The sequence below is a fragment of the Berghia stephanieae genome, chromosome 10 (genome assembly GCF_034508935.2).
Source record: "Berghia stephanieae isolate SIO BIC M18660-M18661 chromosome 10, UCSD_Bste_1.3, whole genome shotgun sequence".
Classification (NCBI taxonomy): Eukaryota; Metazoa; Mollusca; class Gastropoda; order Nudibranchia; family Aeolidiidae; genus Berghia; species Berghia stephanieae.
Window position 1 is genome coordinate 33672689 of NC_088369.1, and position 16068 is coordinate 33688756.

The window sequence follows — 16068 nt, forward strand, 5'->3', positions numbered from 1 at the left end:
GTAACAAGCTTCAATAGTCCAGTGCAAGTCTAGTACACTTCGGTCAAAGATCCTTTGACGTTGGTGTGCGTTCGCACAGAGGTGCGCCGCTCAAGAAAGTAACGAACCAATTATCTCAGCTAACGTCTGTATATTATTTTCACTTTGATATTCATAGAGAGGACATATTTTTGTCAATAAATATATTAAATATTGAGCGAATTATTTTTATTGAAATTTTATACGGACCAATTGCAGGGGTAAAGTGGGCATGCCTCTATAAAGATAGATAAATTAATAACAGTAACTCCCCTTTAATCCATCTACTGTCGTTTGCTATCTATTGCTAGATGTTTTGCACACGTCACAGGGTGTTTTCCAGTTTTAAGTGATATCGATCATGTGATAGATAATGGATAAATTCTTGACTTTGCTGAACCTATGTAGTGTAGTTTGATCAGTCGACAGTCAATATCACGGGATTTGATTCATCATGGCAAAAGTAAGTTAAAATATGAAACGGAACGAAATATTATCTATACCAGATGTGTTGCTAATTTCCTCTTTGGAAATCTTTTGCATTGAACGTATGAAGGCTACTACACCATCCACCATGTACTAGACAGCTTGATGTTACCAGCACAAAGTAGCTGAAATATTCACCGTCCTTACAACTCCCACTTGAATAAAATAAAATTCCCTTTATTCATCCCATAGGGGAAATATTTCTCTTGGTTCTATTCCAAGGGAAGACTGGAATAACCCAGGCGTCTGCCGCAGTACAGCGCCGCAAATTGAGCTAGATCGAGGTGACTTTCTCAAGGCCACACAGTGCAGCGGCGGGTGATCGAACTCGGTACCTTCGGATACGAAGCAAAGACCGTACCACTGAGCCATGCTGCCAGCAAGAGACTAGTAAACGTTCATAAACTTCGATTTTTTAGTCACTTACTTCGCTTAGGCGTAAGATTAGCAAGCCATTTACTGGACTAGTAAATAACTAAATCTAGTCTATAAAATTGGGCCCTGGTGCCATCCAGCCAGGTTACATTTTTATGGCGAGTTGGGCCAAGGGGTGGTATTAAAGACGGGTGGGATTATTGAGTGGAGTCCGCACACATCTAGAACTTATCATTATAAGAAGACACAAGTGGAGATAACAAGCTGGTCAAGATACATATTAAAGGCATATTTACACACACATACACAAGCACACACACACTTACATAGAGAGAAAGAGAGAGAGAGAGAGAGAGAGAGAGAGAGAGAGAGAGAGAGAGAGAGAGAGAGAAGAGAAGAGAAGAGAGAGAGAGAGAGAGAGAGAGAGAGAGAGAGAGAGAGAGAGAGAGAGAGAGAGAGAGAGAGAGAGAGTGAGAAACGAGTCATTTAATAACAAAACCCCATTGTGGCATGACATCCCCTCAGTTATTTCATTGTCCGTGTGGAAGAGAATGTAATGATTATTATTGTTAATATTTCACGCTATCACTGACAATGTATGGAAAGGATTGTGGTAGACTATAATATACAATGCTAAAGAGATCGCGCAACGATGCGTTACGGACCGGGTATTTACATTTATAATTTTAACACAGCAAACCTGGTTCAAGGGGGAGGAAAGTTCGAAATACCGAGTTGGATGAATTGAAGCTTTTCGCGACAGTCGGGAGGATTGCATCTACGCGAAAGCAAGGTAAGTGCTTTAGAGACGAATCTTGTTGTTTAATGCTTGCGGTGGCGTGAAATCAAATTATGTTCATTAGATGGATATTAAAGATGTCAGTTATTTCATGACTAAACGCTCATCATGCAAATCGGGGAAAAATAATTTGAGTAATCGCTGATGATTATAAGGGCCTTGTCTGGTTAATTCATACAAATAATACCACCAGCATTCTGAATTTACAAATTTTTAATCGATTGTTTTCCTCTCTTTCATATGTTATAAAGAGAATGTGTCCAAAAACCAGACGATACGATATTGAAACTATCGGTTAGTGAAAAAAATAATATGAAAAGTATGTTAGAAACACTACCAGACAGCGTGGAAATAAAAATACAATTAAAAAAAAAAAATCATCATAAACAATCAGCTTGCCTGACTAGGTAATCGAATCCGGTAATTAAAAGGCCTGATAACCGATTCTAGGTCAGGGCAGGTTGATCTTTGTGGATGGTTTTTTAACTTATTTTCTCTCTGCGTTTAATACACACCTTTTCTGTCGGCGTCAAAGGCTCAACTTAATGGGCGCATTATATATCAAGGGATTAAAACGAAAGAGGAATTTAAATATTCAAAACTATACGCGTGTTGAATAAAACTACGAATAAACTGAAAAACCCATATGAAAATGCATATAGAACTTAACGGAGAAAAATCAAATACATAATCATGAGAGATACAAAAGAGGAGAGAAGAAACCTTTTTGACCATGGCGGGCTGTTTTGCGGCCCGTTTCGTCTACTTTTAGTGAAAAGATCATAAACGTGTATGATTCAGATAGCAACAATAAGACTGCCTTAAAGATAAAAAATGAGAATAAATGCATGGGGCAAAACAGGTAAAATGAAAAGAATCTTCACCCACCCATGACAATTCAAACGCAAAAGGAAAACATTCGGCAGAGAATCTGCAAACAAAACAAGACCGTTTCTGCTCTAACTATTTGTTTCGCAAAAGAAAAGTCAGTGATCAAATCACATAAATTTACGTATTGTCGCTGTTATTTTGTGCGGCTATGTGGTCTTGTGGTATGATACTCGCTTTCGGACCAGAAGGTCCTGGGTTCGAGCCTCGCTCGGCGCATAGTTGAGTCCTTGGAAAAGACTCTTTACTCACATTCTCTCACTGTACTCAGGTGTAAAATGAGTACCTGGCCGTTAACAGCGTTGTCTCAGTCCGAAAAAAAATTGCAATATCGCCTAACAGGCGTCATGTCTCGTTCTACATGTTAAGTGTTACTGTTGGCTAGGGACCACTTGTAAAGCGCCTTGAGCACGTTTAGAGGATATCGCGCTATATAAAAGCTCAATTATTTATATTTATTTATTTATTTATCCGAAGCCAATTTCATATAGATGCCATGTTTAAGCGAAGTATCGCCGTTTAAACTGTTTTTGTGATTGGCTGAGGAAGAACTTGAGCCCGTTAATGATTTTGTTCCATTTATTTTTGAAGCTGTAAAAATAATCTTTTGCTCTATTACGTTAAAACCTATACTAGTGTGTCTGCGAGACTGTCTGGGTCAGAGTATTTATTCTTCACTTTTATACTCTCTCTCTCTCTCTCTCACACCTCCCAACATCCAGCCATCTATTCATACAACGTGCATCCATTCATTTCACGGTGAAACGTACAATAATAAGAGATTTTTTAATTCAGAAAAGTGAGTGGAGCAGGCACTTATGTTGGTAACAACAAGAGATGAAGTGAGTAGAAAAGTGCCAGAAGACAATAGAGAATAAAAATTTTCGCGGCGGTGGTGGGGTTTGAACCTGCGACCTTATTGGCGGAGTTGTCGTACCAATAAGGTCGCAGGTTCAAACCCCACCACCGCCGCGAAAATTTTTATTCTCTATTGTCTTCTGGCACTTTTCTACTCACTTCATCTCTTAATAACAAGGGATCTAATATTAATGAGCCCAAGTAATCAGGTGATGATCGCCGCTGAAAGAACACAACTAAAACATTAAAAAATCCGGAATTGGATTCAGTAATCTGATGTCACACCGCCTGGCAACGGCGACCATCTTGGTTCTAAACAAAGAAAATCATTGCTTTTTATTCTTCAAGCTGGCTAGAACTTTTCATATGTCTTGTGACCAGAATGTGTAAAAGTCAAAACATGATCAAGTTTATGTTTTTTTTTTCCCCTCTGGATACGCTTTTATGCTCGCCGGAGAAATATTTCATACGTCTTCCGCCATTGTTCCGATAGTTTAGAGCCAGTGTTGCTAGGTTACCATGCGTCATTATGAAGGAAGTGACGTTACGACTATTGAATCCTATTAAGGACTTCCCGAATGCGAGTTCACGAGGCACGTCAGGAAGTGATAAAGGGGGAGAATGTTCCAAAATAACGGAGCAAAGTGACTGAATGAAGGATCTGTCAGAAAGCTTTTTTTGGACACTTTTTTGGGCACTTCACTTTAAGCAGGCAATGATCACTTGATCTCAATACAATGCATGGGGCGGAACTTTTGGTTCGACTCAGTAAGTCATTGAGATAAGCAGGTTCGGGTTCGCTGCTGTGAAAACATTTGAAACACATGACTTCGACCTTAAATAGCACCCTGGCCCTAATGGGAAGCCAGTGTAAAGTCAAACGCATGGGACATTTTTTTTTTAATAGGTGAAAAAACTGAATATAGCAATGTGAGTTTAAAAAAATAAAAAATTATCAGATAGCTCAGTCCGGGCGCTTAAATGACATACATAGTGTTGAAATCGCCGTTAAACACCTAAACACACACACACACACACACACACACACAAAACAAACAAACAAACAAACAAGATACTAGCTCAGTTGTTCTTAATACTGTCCAACCAATTGTCACCCATGACCACAACCAAACTTTGCTTGAGTTAAGTCGTCACAAGCGTAAGACACACCGCGGGATGGGGTCAGCGCTCTAGTTTGCTATGTATGGGTCGGCGACATGACTTGATTTATTTATTCAATCCGAGTCACAACAGCTTTTTCTTATCAATGCCGTACTCTGACAAACCGCATTTAAAACAAATGTGAATTTTTATCTTTTTACCAATTAAGTAAGTACATAAACAACAGCTTCAATAAATTTAAATTTTAAATTCCCTTTAATCATTTCCCATAGGGGAAATTTGTCTCTAGGGTCTATTCCAATGGAAGACTAGAATAACCCAGGCGTCAGCCGCAGTGCAGCGCCGCAAATTGATCTAGGAAGAGGTGACTTGCTTAAGGCCACACAGCGCTGCGGCGGCCGATCGAAGCCACTCTGCCTCCCTAACATTGATCGATTAAAAAGACTTAGGAATTGCCTCCCCCCTTCCCCCTACCCCCCCCCCCCCAAAAAAAAAGAAGTCCTTAACCCTTGAGGTCTCCGGTTTGACTCTTTTTTTTTTGGGGGGGGGGGGGGGGAGATAAAGCTTGTTTTAATCTATTGATATTTGAATTGAACTGTTATTGTTTATGTTTTCTCGAGGGGGTGGGGAGAAATGACCAAAACAGTCTTTTGTCAAAACTGTGGCAGAATAGCCATGAACATGGTATATCATCATTGTCATACGGTATCTGGCCAGGGAACAAATATCGAACACAACCGAACTTTGAAACCCCCCTCCCCCCCCCCCCCCCCCAAAAAAAAAACCCAACAAAAAGCGTATTTAAATTTTGGCCAGAAAACTCCTCTTTCAAATATCGATCGGTTAAAATGACCATCGTCTTGGCAAAAGTTCCTCAAACCTGGCACTTCGCGTAGCCCCAGGGTTGATGAGTTTTTGCCAAGATGATGGTCATTTGAGTCGACCGATATTTGAAAGAGGAGGTTTCTGGCCGAAATTTGCAATACGTGTTATTTCCCCCCCCCCCCCCCCCCCCCCCCCCCGAGTACGACAGAGCACGGATATGTTATAATCGACGACGTACACATAGCATTGGTTTGAAGTTGGAGAGCCAATTTAGGTTATCAGACATAATATAAATGTGATGTTCATATCAATAAAGTGTTTGTGGATCGAATGAATGAGGGTGACGTCACTCAGATTTTTGAAGTTGTTTTTAGACGCCAGCGATGCGATTTGTTCTCATTAAATTACTTCTGATAGAATATTATAAACTAAACGGATGCAAATAATAATAATAATAATAATAATAATAATAATAATAATAATAATAATAATAATAATAATAATAATAATAATAATAATAATGCTGAAAACTTATATAGCGCTATAACTCCGAGACACCAGACTCTAAGCGCTTAAATAGTTTTTGTGTGTCTGTTACCATTGTTTTGCTGGGTAAAAGAGGTTCAACTTCATATCATCACCTATTCCAAAACACGTGGATGTGATGTTCATATCAATTAAGTGATTGTGGATAGAATGAATGAATGAAAGTGACGTCACTCAGATCTAGATGTGTGTGTGTGAATGAGTATGTTTCAGCCAAAGTAATTTGTAATTTAGGCGCTTAGAGTCTGGTGTCTCGGAGTTATAGCGCTATATAAGTTTTCAGCATTATTATTATTATTATTATTATTATTATTATTATTATTATTATTATTATTATTATAAGACGCCAGCGATGAGATAATTTGTTCTCATTAAATTAAATTTCCTCTGATAAGACCATAAACGTAAGAGGCTACTAACAGTTTTGTGTGCCTGTTATTTACCATTGGGTAAAAGTGGTTTAACTTGCTTACCATCACCTATTCCGCAACTATCGATAAAAATATAAAATTCTAAATAATATATAAAATAAAAGCATTTTAGTCTATCTTAAGTTGTTTATTTGTAAAACAATTTATAATCTACAAGAATTGATTTAAGCCTTAAAGAAAGAGAGAGAGAGAGAGAGAGAGAGAGAGAGAGAGAGAGAGAGAGAGAGAGAGAGAGAGAGAGAGAAAGAGAGAGAGAGAGAGAGAGAGAGAGAAATTTTCAATTCAGTCTACATAAGATAATTCCTCTTTGCAAATATAAATATAGTTATCATATAACGTTATAACAAGTGTAAATAAACGACAAATTGCCATATCTATAGACAATAATGATCTTTTATTATGATCACATTATTATTATTTAAAAGACAGATCATTTGAAATTTGTTGTTGACTAAAGGCGAGATCATTATAAAGACACCCGAATACCTGTATCCCCTCTTCTCACAAGTGTACACAAAGCGTATCTGAATTTTTAATAGATTCTATTTTCGTAAAGACATGGGAAGGAAGGAAATTGACAGAAGAGAGAGAGAGAGAGAGAGAGAGAGAGAGAGAGAGAGAGAGAGAGAGAGAGAGAGAGAGAGAGAGAGAGAGAGAGAGAGGATGGAGAAAGAGAGAGAGGATGGAGAAAGAGAGAGAGAGAGAGAGAGAGAGAGAGAGAGAGAGAGAGAGAGAGAGAGAGAGAGAGAGAGAGAGAGAGAGAGAGAGAGAGATATTTGTTTTGTCATTCAGTCTTACTCCGGAGTTTATATAGATAAATCATATCACGTGAAAGGTAAATTTAGGCCAAGTGACCGTGTAGTAAATGTAGTCATGGTTATATTGGGAATTTCGGGGTCCCGGTAGCTCAGTTGGTAGAGCACTCGCTTCACAAGCAAAGGGACCAAGATCGATCCCGTGTGCAGTCAAGATTTTCCCGTAGCAAAACTAAGTAATCCCATTCCAAGACAAAGACAGAAAGCATGTTGGAAAACAGATATAAGGGGATAGAAGACACAGTATGTACTCCCCCCCCCCCTTCCCACTTTATTTCGTATCTATCAATAAGTGACGGTTTAAGGAGAGGGCATTGGTGTAAGATAAAGATATGAAAAAGTGTGAATGAAACAACGTCAAACAAAACAGAGAGAAAAATACAAGAAAAAAAAAAAACCCTCAAAAAAAAAAAAAACAAAAAACAAAACAAACTTCCCAAGCTGTTTATTTGGGATGTTTTTTTTTTCCTTCTTCTTTTGTATATTACTCCCTGCTTTGTCTGCATTGTATTAGATAATGCAAAATACCCCCCCCCCCCCCCAACTCTTAAAAAAAATTAGCTGGTAGTCTAACACACACTGAGACCACCTAAAAGTTTCATCCAGACACAAGCACATGATCTCAATGAGAGGAACAGACTCGAATGTTTACAAACCTTTATATAACTATATATAAAAAAATTATACAAGTGCATTACAGAGAGATAATTTACAAAGAAAAAAATTCACCTCCCAAAATTATATAGCTGTTGACTGCCCCCCCCCCCTAGTAAGGATGCCAGCCAGGGCCAGAACAAAACAAAGTAATCCCATCCCAAGACTTCTTCTTCTTCAAGTACCAAGTCTGTGCCAGACATCGGTGATCATGTTACGCCATTCATCTCTTTGATCAGATAACCTCAGAAAACTAATATTATTCTTCTCTTTCTTTGTCACCCAGCTGTTCAAACTATTCAAATATGTTTTTCTTGGTCTACCTTTACTCTTTTTACCTTCTATCTTTCCTGTGAGAGCAAGATGTTCAATACATTTATGTCGATTTAGGTGTCCTAAAAATTGCATTTGTCTTTTTCTTATTGTACGAATTAATAGCCTTTTAGTTTCAGCTTGCTCTTATACTTCTTCATTAGTTTTCTTCTCTGTCCATGAGATTCTTAACATCCTTCTAAGAAACCACATTTCTGCTGCCTCCAGTTTCTTTCTAATGTCTTCTGTAATTGTCCAGCTTTCGCAGCCATATAATAATACTGACCATACGTAGGCCTTCAAAACCCTATGTTTTGTTGTCATTGAGATATTGTGGTTTTTAAAAATTAGACTCATTTTATTAAAACTATCTTTAGCTATTGCAATTCTTCGTTTTATTTCTGTGTTGCATCTGCCATCTGAAGTTATTATGTATCCAAGATATTTAAATACCTGAACTTGTTTTATAGTTTTTCCATCGCTTATTAAGTTGCATATTGGATTTCTTTCTCTCCTTGATACAACCATGCATTCTGTCTTTTTTACATTTAAGTATAACCCCATATGTTCACTCTCTGTGACTATTTTATTGAGGAGTAGTTGTAAATTTTCTTTTGAGTCTGAAATAAGTGCTGTGTCATCTGCATATCTTATATTATTGATATTCTCACCATTGATATTAATGCCTGGGCTATCTCCTAAAGTTCTAATAATTGTTTCGCTGTAGATATTGAAAAGGTCTGGTGACAAAACACATCCTTGTCTAACACCTCGTTTAATTTGTATATATTTACTTAATTCTCCTTCAATCCTGACGGCTGCACTTTGTTTCCAGTATAAGTTTCTAATAATTCTAAGATCTTTTCCGTCTATGTCTAGTCCTTCAAGGATATTAAATAGCTCACAATGTCTAACTTTATCAAATGCCTTTGAGTAATCAATAAAGCAAATAAATAAGTCTTTCTTGACTTCAATACATCTTTCCATCAACATTGATAAGGTGAAAATAGCATTTCTTGTACCTTTGTCGGGGACAAATCCATATTGAGTTCGGTTCTTGATATCTCTGGTTTTATACTTTTCCTCATTCTGTTCATTAGTACTCTTAAGAGAATTTTCGTGAAGTGATTCATAAGACTAATCGTTCGGTGTAACTCGCATTCCATGGCCCCTGGTGACTTTGGAAGTCAATGACAATGACAGAAAATCAGAAAGTTGGAAAGCAAATAATATAGGAGGATAGAAGACTCATCAGGTGCCTCCCTGCCCACTATGGGAGGACAAAAGACCCCACCCAGCCTACTGTTGATCGTTCACCTTCGCCGCGATCTCACTGCTCGTCGAATTTTGACGTACTCTGCCATTTTTTAAAAACACAATCTCGCAAACTTCAAGGACTTTTCTCATAAAATCAACATTCAAGGAGTTTTCAAGAAAATTGAAGCGGTAATATCGAAATCAAGGAGTTCTCGGGAGGTCCTTGAATTGAGGGAGGCCTCGGGAACCCTGCTAACAACAAAAGAATAGCAGATATATCCCCTCAAAGGGTCCAAAATGTTTGGACAATCAAATTATCAATCTTGTTCATACTTACAAAACCCATTTAAAAATGATTTAATTATTTTGATTGAAAAATCCGAATATGAAGGGGGGAGAGGAATCTGACGTTGACCGAAATTCGCGACCGACAAAACTGTATATACCGATTAAATGTGTATAATTGGCATGTCTGTTATGTTATTTCATGCATGACTGACAGAAGGTTCATGTTAATCGGTCACAGCCTGTTTTATAAAATATTAAAATAAGAACAGAAAGCTGCAGAATTTCTTGGGGACGAATAACATTTATCAGTGCTGATGGTGCCAAAAACTGAAACGGGAGGAAAATTTCGAATGATTGAACCTTTAAGAACCCTTTATTTTTACAGCATTCACCCCCCCCCCCCCCCCACACACACACACACACATTTTTAGAGCAATTGAGATGATAAACTACCATTGATACTCCAGCTAACTTCTAGAGAGTGGGAAACTGCACCTGTGTGTTCCACCACACATCAAATCTCTCACTGCCAGTACATTTGATTGAGGGAAACAGAACTTTAAAAAAAAAGAGGAAATTCCTCCTCTGACTCAAAAATCGCGGATTTCCGCGGATCCGAGACAAACCATCAGCATTGATTTATCATAAGTCGGGGGTTAACTGGATAAAAGGTCTAGGAACATTTAAAAACTGAAAGGGGGGAAAAGGGGGAAAGAGAAGAAAAAATAGGAAGGCAGAAATATCATGTGTAATTTTCCGTGATCCTTTGATAATTCCATTTTTGACATACATTACAAGGATATTAATTGACACATACCTGTGCAAATAATGCTGTTTGTCTGTTTAAAGTTTCAAAACCATTATATTGATGCCCTAAGAATAGAATGAGTCAACAATAAGCTCCATTCTACCCCTTTCTGTTCGCGCGATATAAGTATGAAAAATTCTTAGCAAAAGGATAGGCGAATAAAATGTTTGTTTCTTGTGTGTATATAAAAGGTGAAGGTCGTATTTATGTCGGGTGGTTGTTACGCTTCACCTTCTTTGGCTACAAATGCTTAGTTATCAAAATTTTCAAAAGAAAGAGAAGGAAGATGAGGGGGAGGAGGAGGAGGAGGAGGAGGAGGAGAAGAAGAAGAAGAAGAAGAAGAAGAAGAAGAAGAAGAAGAAGAAGAAGAAATAATAATAATAATAAAAATAATAATAATAATCAAACAGAGAGAGAGTACTAGTCTACTAGTCAATTAAAACGTACTTTCTGCCGGATTCAATAGGGGGGGGGGGGGGGGGGGGAAGAACTCCAATGGTGGCATCTCAATTTTTCCTTGAACGAGAAACTTAAAATTTCTATTTAACTGGGTACTTTCCTCAACGGTGATGAAAAGGTTATTTTTTTTTTTTAATATTTTTTTTTTGGTTGCTTTCATTGGCTTTTTTTTTTAATTTTAAAATATCAACAGCACATAGGACCTAGCTATACCAATCCCTTTGATTGTGAAAAGGCCCAGTACTATTCTGCCGTACGCTGGAAAAACCCATAATATTTTAAGATTTAACTTCGCGAAGTCCCAGGTTTGAGAGTTTTTTTTTTTTGTTTTTTTTTTGCCAAGATGAGGGTCATTTAAATGGATCGATATTTGGAGGACGAGTTCTCTGACCAAATTTTAAAATATGGGTTTTTCCAGAGTATAGCAGTATTAACTTAATATTCCACGTACCAATCACCTCTAATTCATTTTTTTTTTTCTTTCCTTTCCAGAAATACCAAAAGGGTGGTGGCTATATTTCGAGTCAAATGTGAGGAAACAGACGTTTTGAGTTCAGGAATATTACCACAGCAAAAATGAACAACTAATTTTAGTGAGGCCAGCTATGATAAGAAGTTCTAATGGGAAAAAAGTGTGACAGAAATTAGGGTGAAAAAGAAGTCAATAATAATTAAAAACTTTGTAAACATAATTTTTTAAACTGCAGGTTTTAGGAGTTCAGGAAAAAGCAACAAGTAAAAAAATGGCTGCATGTGACAAACCAACATTTCCAAACTTCAACTGTAACTCTACCATCGCTCTTCTCATAATTACATTAATGAGCTTTTCAACAATCGTGTTGTCAGATATGACAATAGAACCTGTTCAGGATGCAATCGAAGTTGGCGAAGACGTCACGTTTGTCTGCAAGAGAGGTGACAATGGGACTTCTGACCATATCGTCTGGACATTCAAAAAGAACAGCAATATCCAAATCACTGCCACAATCAGCAGCAACAACAATAATATACCTGGGCCACACAATCGTGCAACAAATGTAAACGGAATGTTGAAAATAACCAATGCGACTGAAAGCGACCATGGAACGTACATCTGCTCTTTGTCTGACAAACCGTCGACAAAGAAAGAAGTCAAATTGATTGTGTATACAATGCCCGATTATCTGGACTACCTATACAGCTTAGGCGGGATATGTCTTTTCCTCCTCATCCTCTTGATTGCACTGTGCATACGCAGGGAACACAAATTACACGGCTTATGTGGCAGCAGGAAGGATATCAGCAAACATCAGGACCCTTCAACGAGTATGGAAATTTTTACAGTTAACAAAGGGGGAAAGCCTGAGATTGAATTTTAAGCCAAATAAAAATACAATAACAATCTGCAAAACTACTCACTTCACTCTTACATGCTAAAGAATTGTGCTTTGGTTTTAAAAGATTGTGCCCTGCAAGTAACACACAGTGGATATTTTTGACAACAATCAATTTTGCAAACTGTAATGTGACACATATAATTCTTAAATCATAAATGCTTTAAAATAGAGTAACTAAATCAGCACAAAAAGAAAAGAAAATAAATTAGAAAAAAAGAAAAAACAGAAAAAAATTCTTGCAAGTTGAAACTTTGCATTTCCTCTCTTCACAATCAAATAACTGTGATTTCCACCCCCCCCCCCCCAAAAAAAAAAAGTATAATATTGAATTCCTGAATCATAATGAAGCTGTTATTCTTCAAAAAGAATAAATATATGACATCTCTGTCATAAACTGACAAATATTTTATATTTTGCAGAAAGCTTTTCACTCCTAATACAAATCAATTGAAATGACCCCCAACAAAAATTCTTAAACGAAAACATCTTTGAAATCTCTAGTTTAAGAATTTACGTCAAGTTGGGACCAGTTTTATCATTCGATATACAGGGAGTAAATGTTTTCTGGCCAAAATATAAAAAGAAGTTTTGTCAATGTACAACAGGTTTCTGTGCTAACACAGGCCCATATTACGGTCTGCTGAAAACGGTTTTTACTACAAGCACACACAGCAACATTTTTTTTTTTTGTCGTGCTACGGCCATCTGGTCTAGTGGTATGACACTCAAATTCAGATCGGGAGACCCAGGGATTGAGACCACTCAGAGCGGCGCATAATTGAGCCCTAGGAAAAGGCTCTTTCCTCAAATTCTCACAGTGTACTCATGTGTAAAATGAGTACCTGGTTATTAACAGCGTTGTCTATGTCCCAAAAAAAATTTGTAATATCATGTCTTATTTTACATGTTTCATGTTATTGTTGGCAGTTTTTAAAAATAATTTTAAAGGTGCCTTTTGTCATCACAGTGTTTTACCCAGATTTTAACAAATTAATGATAACCCTTTTCTTTACTTCATGCAATTGTTTTACAATAATATAGTTCCCGAACAATGCCCTCAGCCCTCGATTTACTTTTAGCCTGTATATATATATATATCTTTTTCTCCAATGACAACCTGGTCAGGTTTGCAACCACATTTATATTTATTTAGCACGATGCAAGTCACGGGGTGTTTGTGTATGTGTGTTAGAGCTGTGATGTCCCGCAACATTTTAGTCACCGACTACATGGATGAATACTTTAGTAAGTTGCTGACACCTCCTCGGTAATCATGATTACTTCTGAACAAAATAAAAAATGAGGCAAATTCTCAAAATCAAATTTTCCTCTGATTTTTCCAGAGCGGGCGGGCATTTTGAAAATTGATACTACATGAATCAGTGGACAACTTATTTTCTTGAGCACGACTGAAAGACAGAATATTATTACAACCAAACATAAAGTTTACCATAAATTTGACAAGTCAACGACCTGGGTCTGTAATATTCAAGCACAACACCGGTTCAAAAATATTAAAACACCCAGTAGTACTCATATACTGGATCAGGTTGCCGGCTACCAAAGTAACCCGCAACAAAGAGAGGGAGGTCACAAGATAAGAAAGGTCAATCTTTTTCATCTGGACTCCATCGAGGAGACCAAAATGCTGTACATAATGTTTTCTTGATGTTTAACAGATATTTGATTTCTTTGATTTGCATGAAATGACTTGTAGCCAAGACTCTTTCATGGTGTTTTAACAAAATAATTCGAATCTTTTGAATTTTTATACCCTCCCAATATAAAAATATTAGATCTTAGCCCAATTGCTAAAATAATCCTGGCCAGATCAAAAAATGATTCATGAATATTTTGGATCCGGGACACAAGTTGCTGACTCCTACGATATGCTGCTTGTACTCAGTTGACCAGGATTCATTCACCTGTTCTTCACAGCCCTAGTGTGTGTGTGTGTGTGTGTGTGTATGTGTGTGTGTGCACGTGCACATGACGTCTACAATAACATTGCCTGTGTAATCAAAAGAGAAGTAATGTTGCCAGTGTAATCAAAAGAAAATTATTATTATTACTTGTATTATCTTCATCATCATTTTCATCTTCCCCCAATTTTTAAGCTATACGGAAGAGTATTACAGACAAAGGTTTATAGAAGAGACAGTAAAAATTGTTTCCCCTGACCCATAAGATGAGGAGAAGAGTCCCAACCCTAAAATTCCATCTCCACCTCTGTTCATGCCTTTACCCAAAAAAAGCAGATGAGACAAACTGCGATTCAATTTTTACTATACTGTCTATAGTTCATGACTCAGTTGGAGTGGTTGCTTTTGGGCAGATGGAACAATGGTCATTGCTGCTTAAGTTTACAAACCCAGTAAACTGTAATTTTGGGGATATTTCTTCGTCACGTCATCATTAACATTCAATGGTCTATGTCTTAGCATCATCCTACAGGGCACAATGTGGCCTTTGCATCATACCTAAAAGTTCAATTCCCCTCAGTACTATTTGGCCTCAACCAACTCACTTCACCCTGACTCACTTTGCAGTCCTGCACTGTGGCTGATACCTGGGTTATTATAATTATTCCTTGGAAGAGACCCTAAAGAAAAATTTTCCCTTGGGGATACAGATTTGTAAAAAAAAATTACTTATACACATCCATCTATTCATCCGATTTGCATGGATGCCTTTGGTACATCCAGCGAATAAACCTTTCATGTACAGGTTTAATTAATTTTGCTTATATACAAAAATATATCAACAGACAAGATTTGCAACACTCCAATTCTATAATTGATTTGCCATTATTGCAATTTCTAAATCACGTGATCTCATCCTCTGGTTTTGATTATTACTTATATACTGTATGACATATTTATATCAGTCAGATTGTACTTTTCTAAATAATGAAACGCATTTTAATAATCAGATTCTTGTGTGAGTATTTTGATTTTTTTTTGTGTGTCTTGGTATCAAATTGAAGGCAGTTAGTTGTGTAACTCTCCCAGAAATGCATTTCCATGAATAATATGGAATGTTAAGTCAGGGGCCATGTATGATGATCCACATATTGAACTAAATAATCCCTGTTTATTATTTTGTGATAAAGAAAGTAATCATCACTTTGAATAGGATCTTAAGTGACTGGTCGAAAGTTTGTATGCATTGGACTATCATTCCACAGGCAAAGCAATAAGCACCTGCCTTTCATTTTTCAATCATCCACAAAGAACTTTGTAATATTTCATTACCATTGTCTGTCCAACCTTTTATAAAGCATCTCCTTTCCAGAATTCAAAATGTCATAAAGATGACTAATGTCATAATCTGTTGCACATACTGTGTTGATTTGATAATATCATTGATTTGCAGACTATCATAGAACATTGCATTGCAATCTCCAGCGTGTGACTATTACAAAGGAAATGATTCACAGCTGTTTTTCAGACTCAACGTTTGGTTTGTCATTTGTTCATTTTAAGCATTTGGTTCCTGACTAGATAAATTGCCAATAGAATACAACATGGCGGCCAACTTTTCAAAGAGCTAAATCAGGACACCCTTATGCACAATACTGTCATGACCCAAAACAGCAGTATTTTTAATAAATAATAAAATAAAATCCCTATATTTATCACATAGGGAAAGTTGTCTCTAGAGTCCAATCCAAGGGAAGACTGGAATAATCCAGATGTCAGCCGCAGTGCAGTGCCGTATATTGAGCTAGGGTGAGGTGACTTGCTCAAGG

At 37.2% G+C, this 16068-nt stretch overlaps 3 protein-coding genes across 6 annotated transcripts in view; 2 read left to right on the top strand and 1 right to left on the bottom strand.

The window, feature by feature from the left end:
• LOC144981011 (uncharacterized) overlaps nucleotides 1–15250 on the top strand; it is a 15436-nt gene extending 186 nt beyond the window's left edge. Inside the window, exons 1-2 of one of the 3 annotated variants that reach the window (XM_078929075.1) lie at nucleotides 343–481; nucleotides 11434–15250. In XM_078929075.1, coding sequence (XP_078785201.1) covers nucleotides 11685–12299 — 615 coding nt within the window. In that variant the 5' untranslated portion in view covers nucleotides 343–481; nucleotides 11434–11684 and the 3' untranslated portion in view covers nucleotides 12300–15250. Of the gene's footprint in view, nucleotides 1–342; nucleotides 482–1544; nucleotides 1673–11433 lie in introns of those variants that run through there. The other 2 variants (XM_078929073.1, XM_078929074.1) reach the window with 2 other exon arrangements.
• LOC144981017 (dnaJ homolog subfamily C member 3-like) overlaps nucleotides 1–16068 on the top strand; it is a 516589-nt gene that overhangs the window by 162974 nt on the left and 337547 nt on the right. The gene's annotated exons all lie outside the window — the stretch shown is intronic.
• The window catches only part of LOC144981010 (uncharacterized), a 51179-nt gene that overhangs the window by 25094 nt on the left and 10017 nt on the right, over nucleotides 1–16068 (bottom strand). The gene's annotated exons all lie outside the window — the stretch shown is intronic.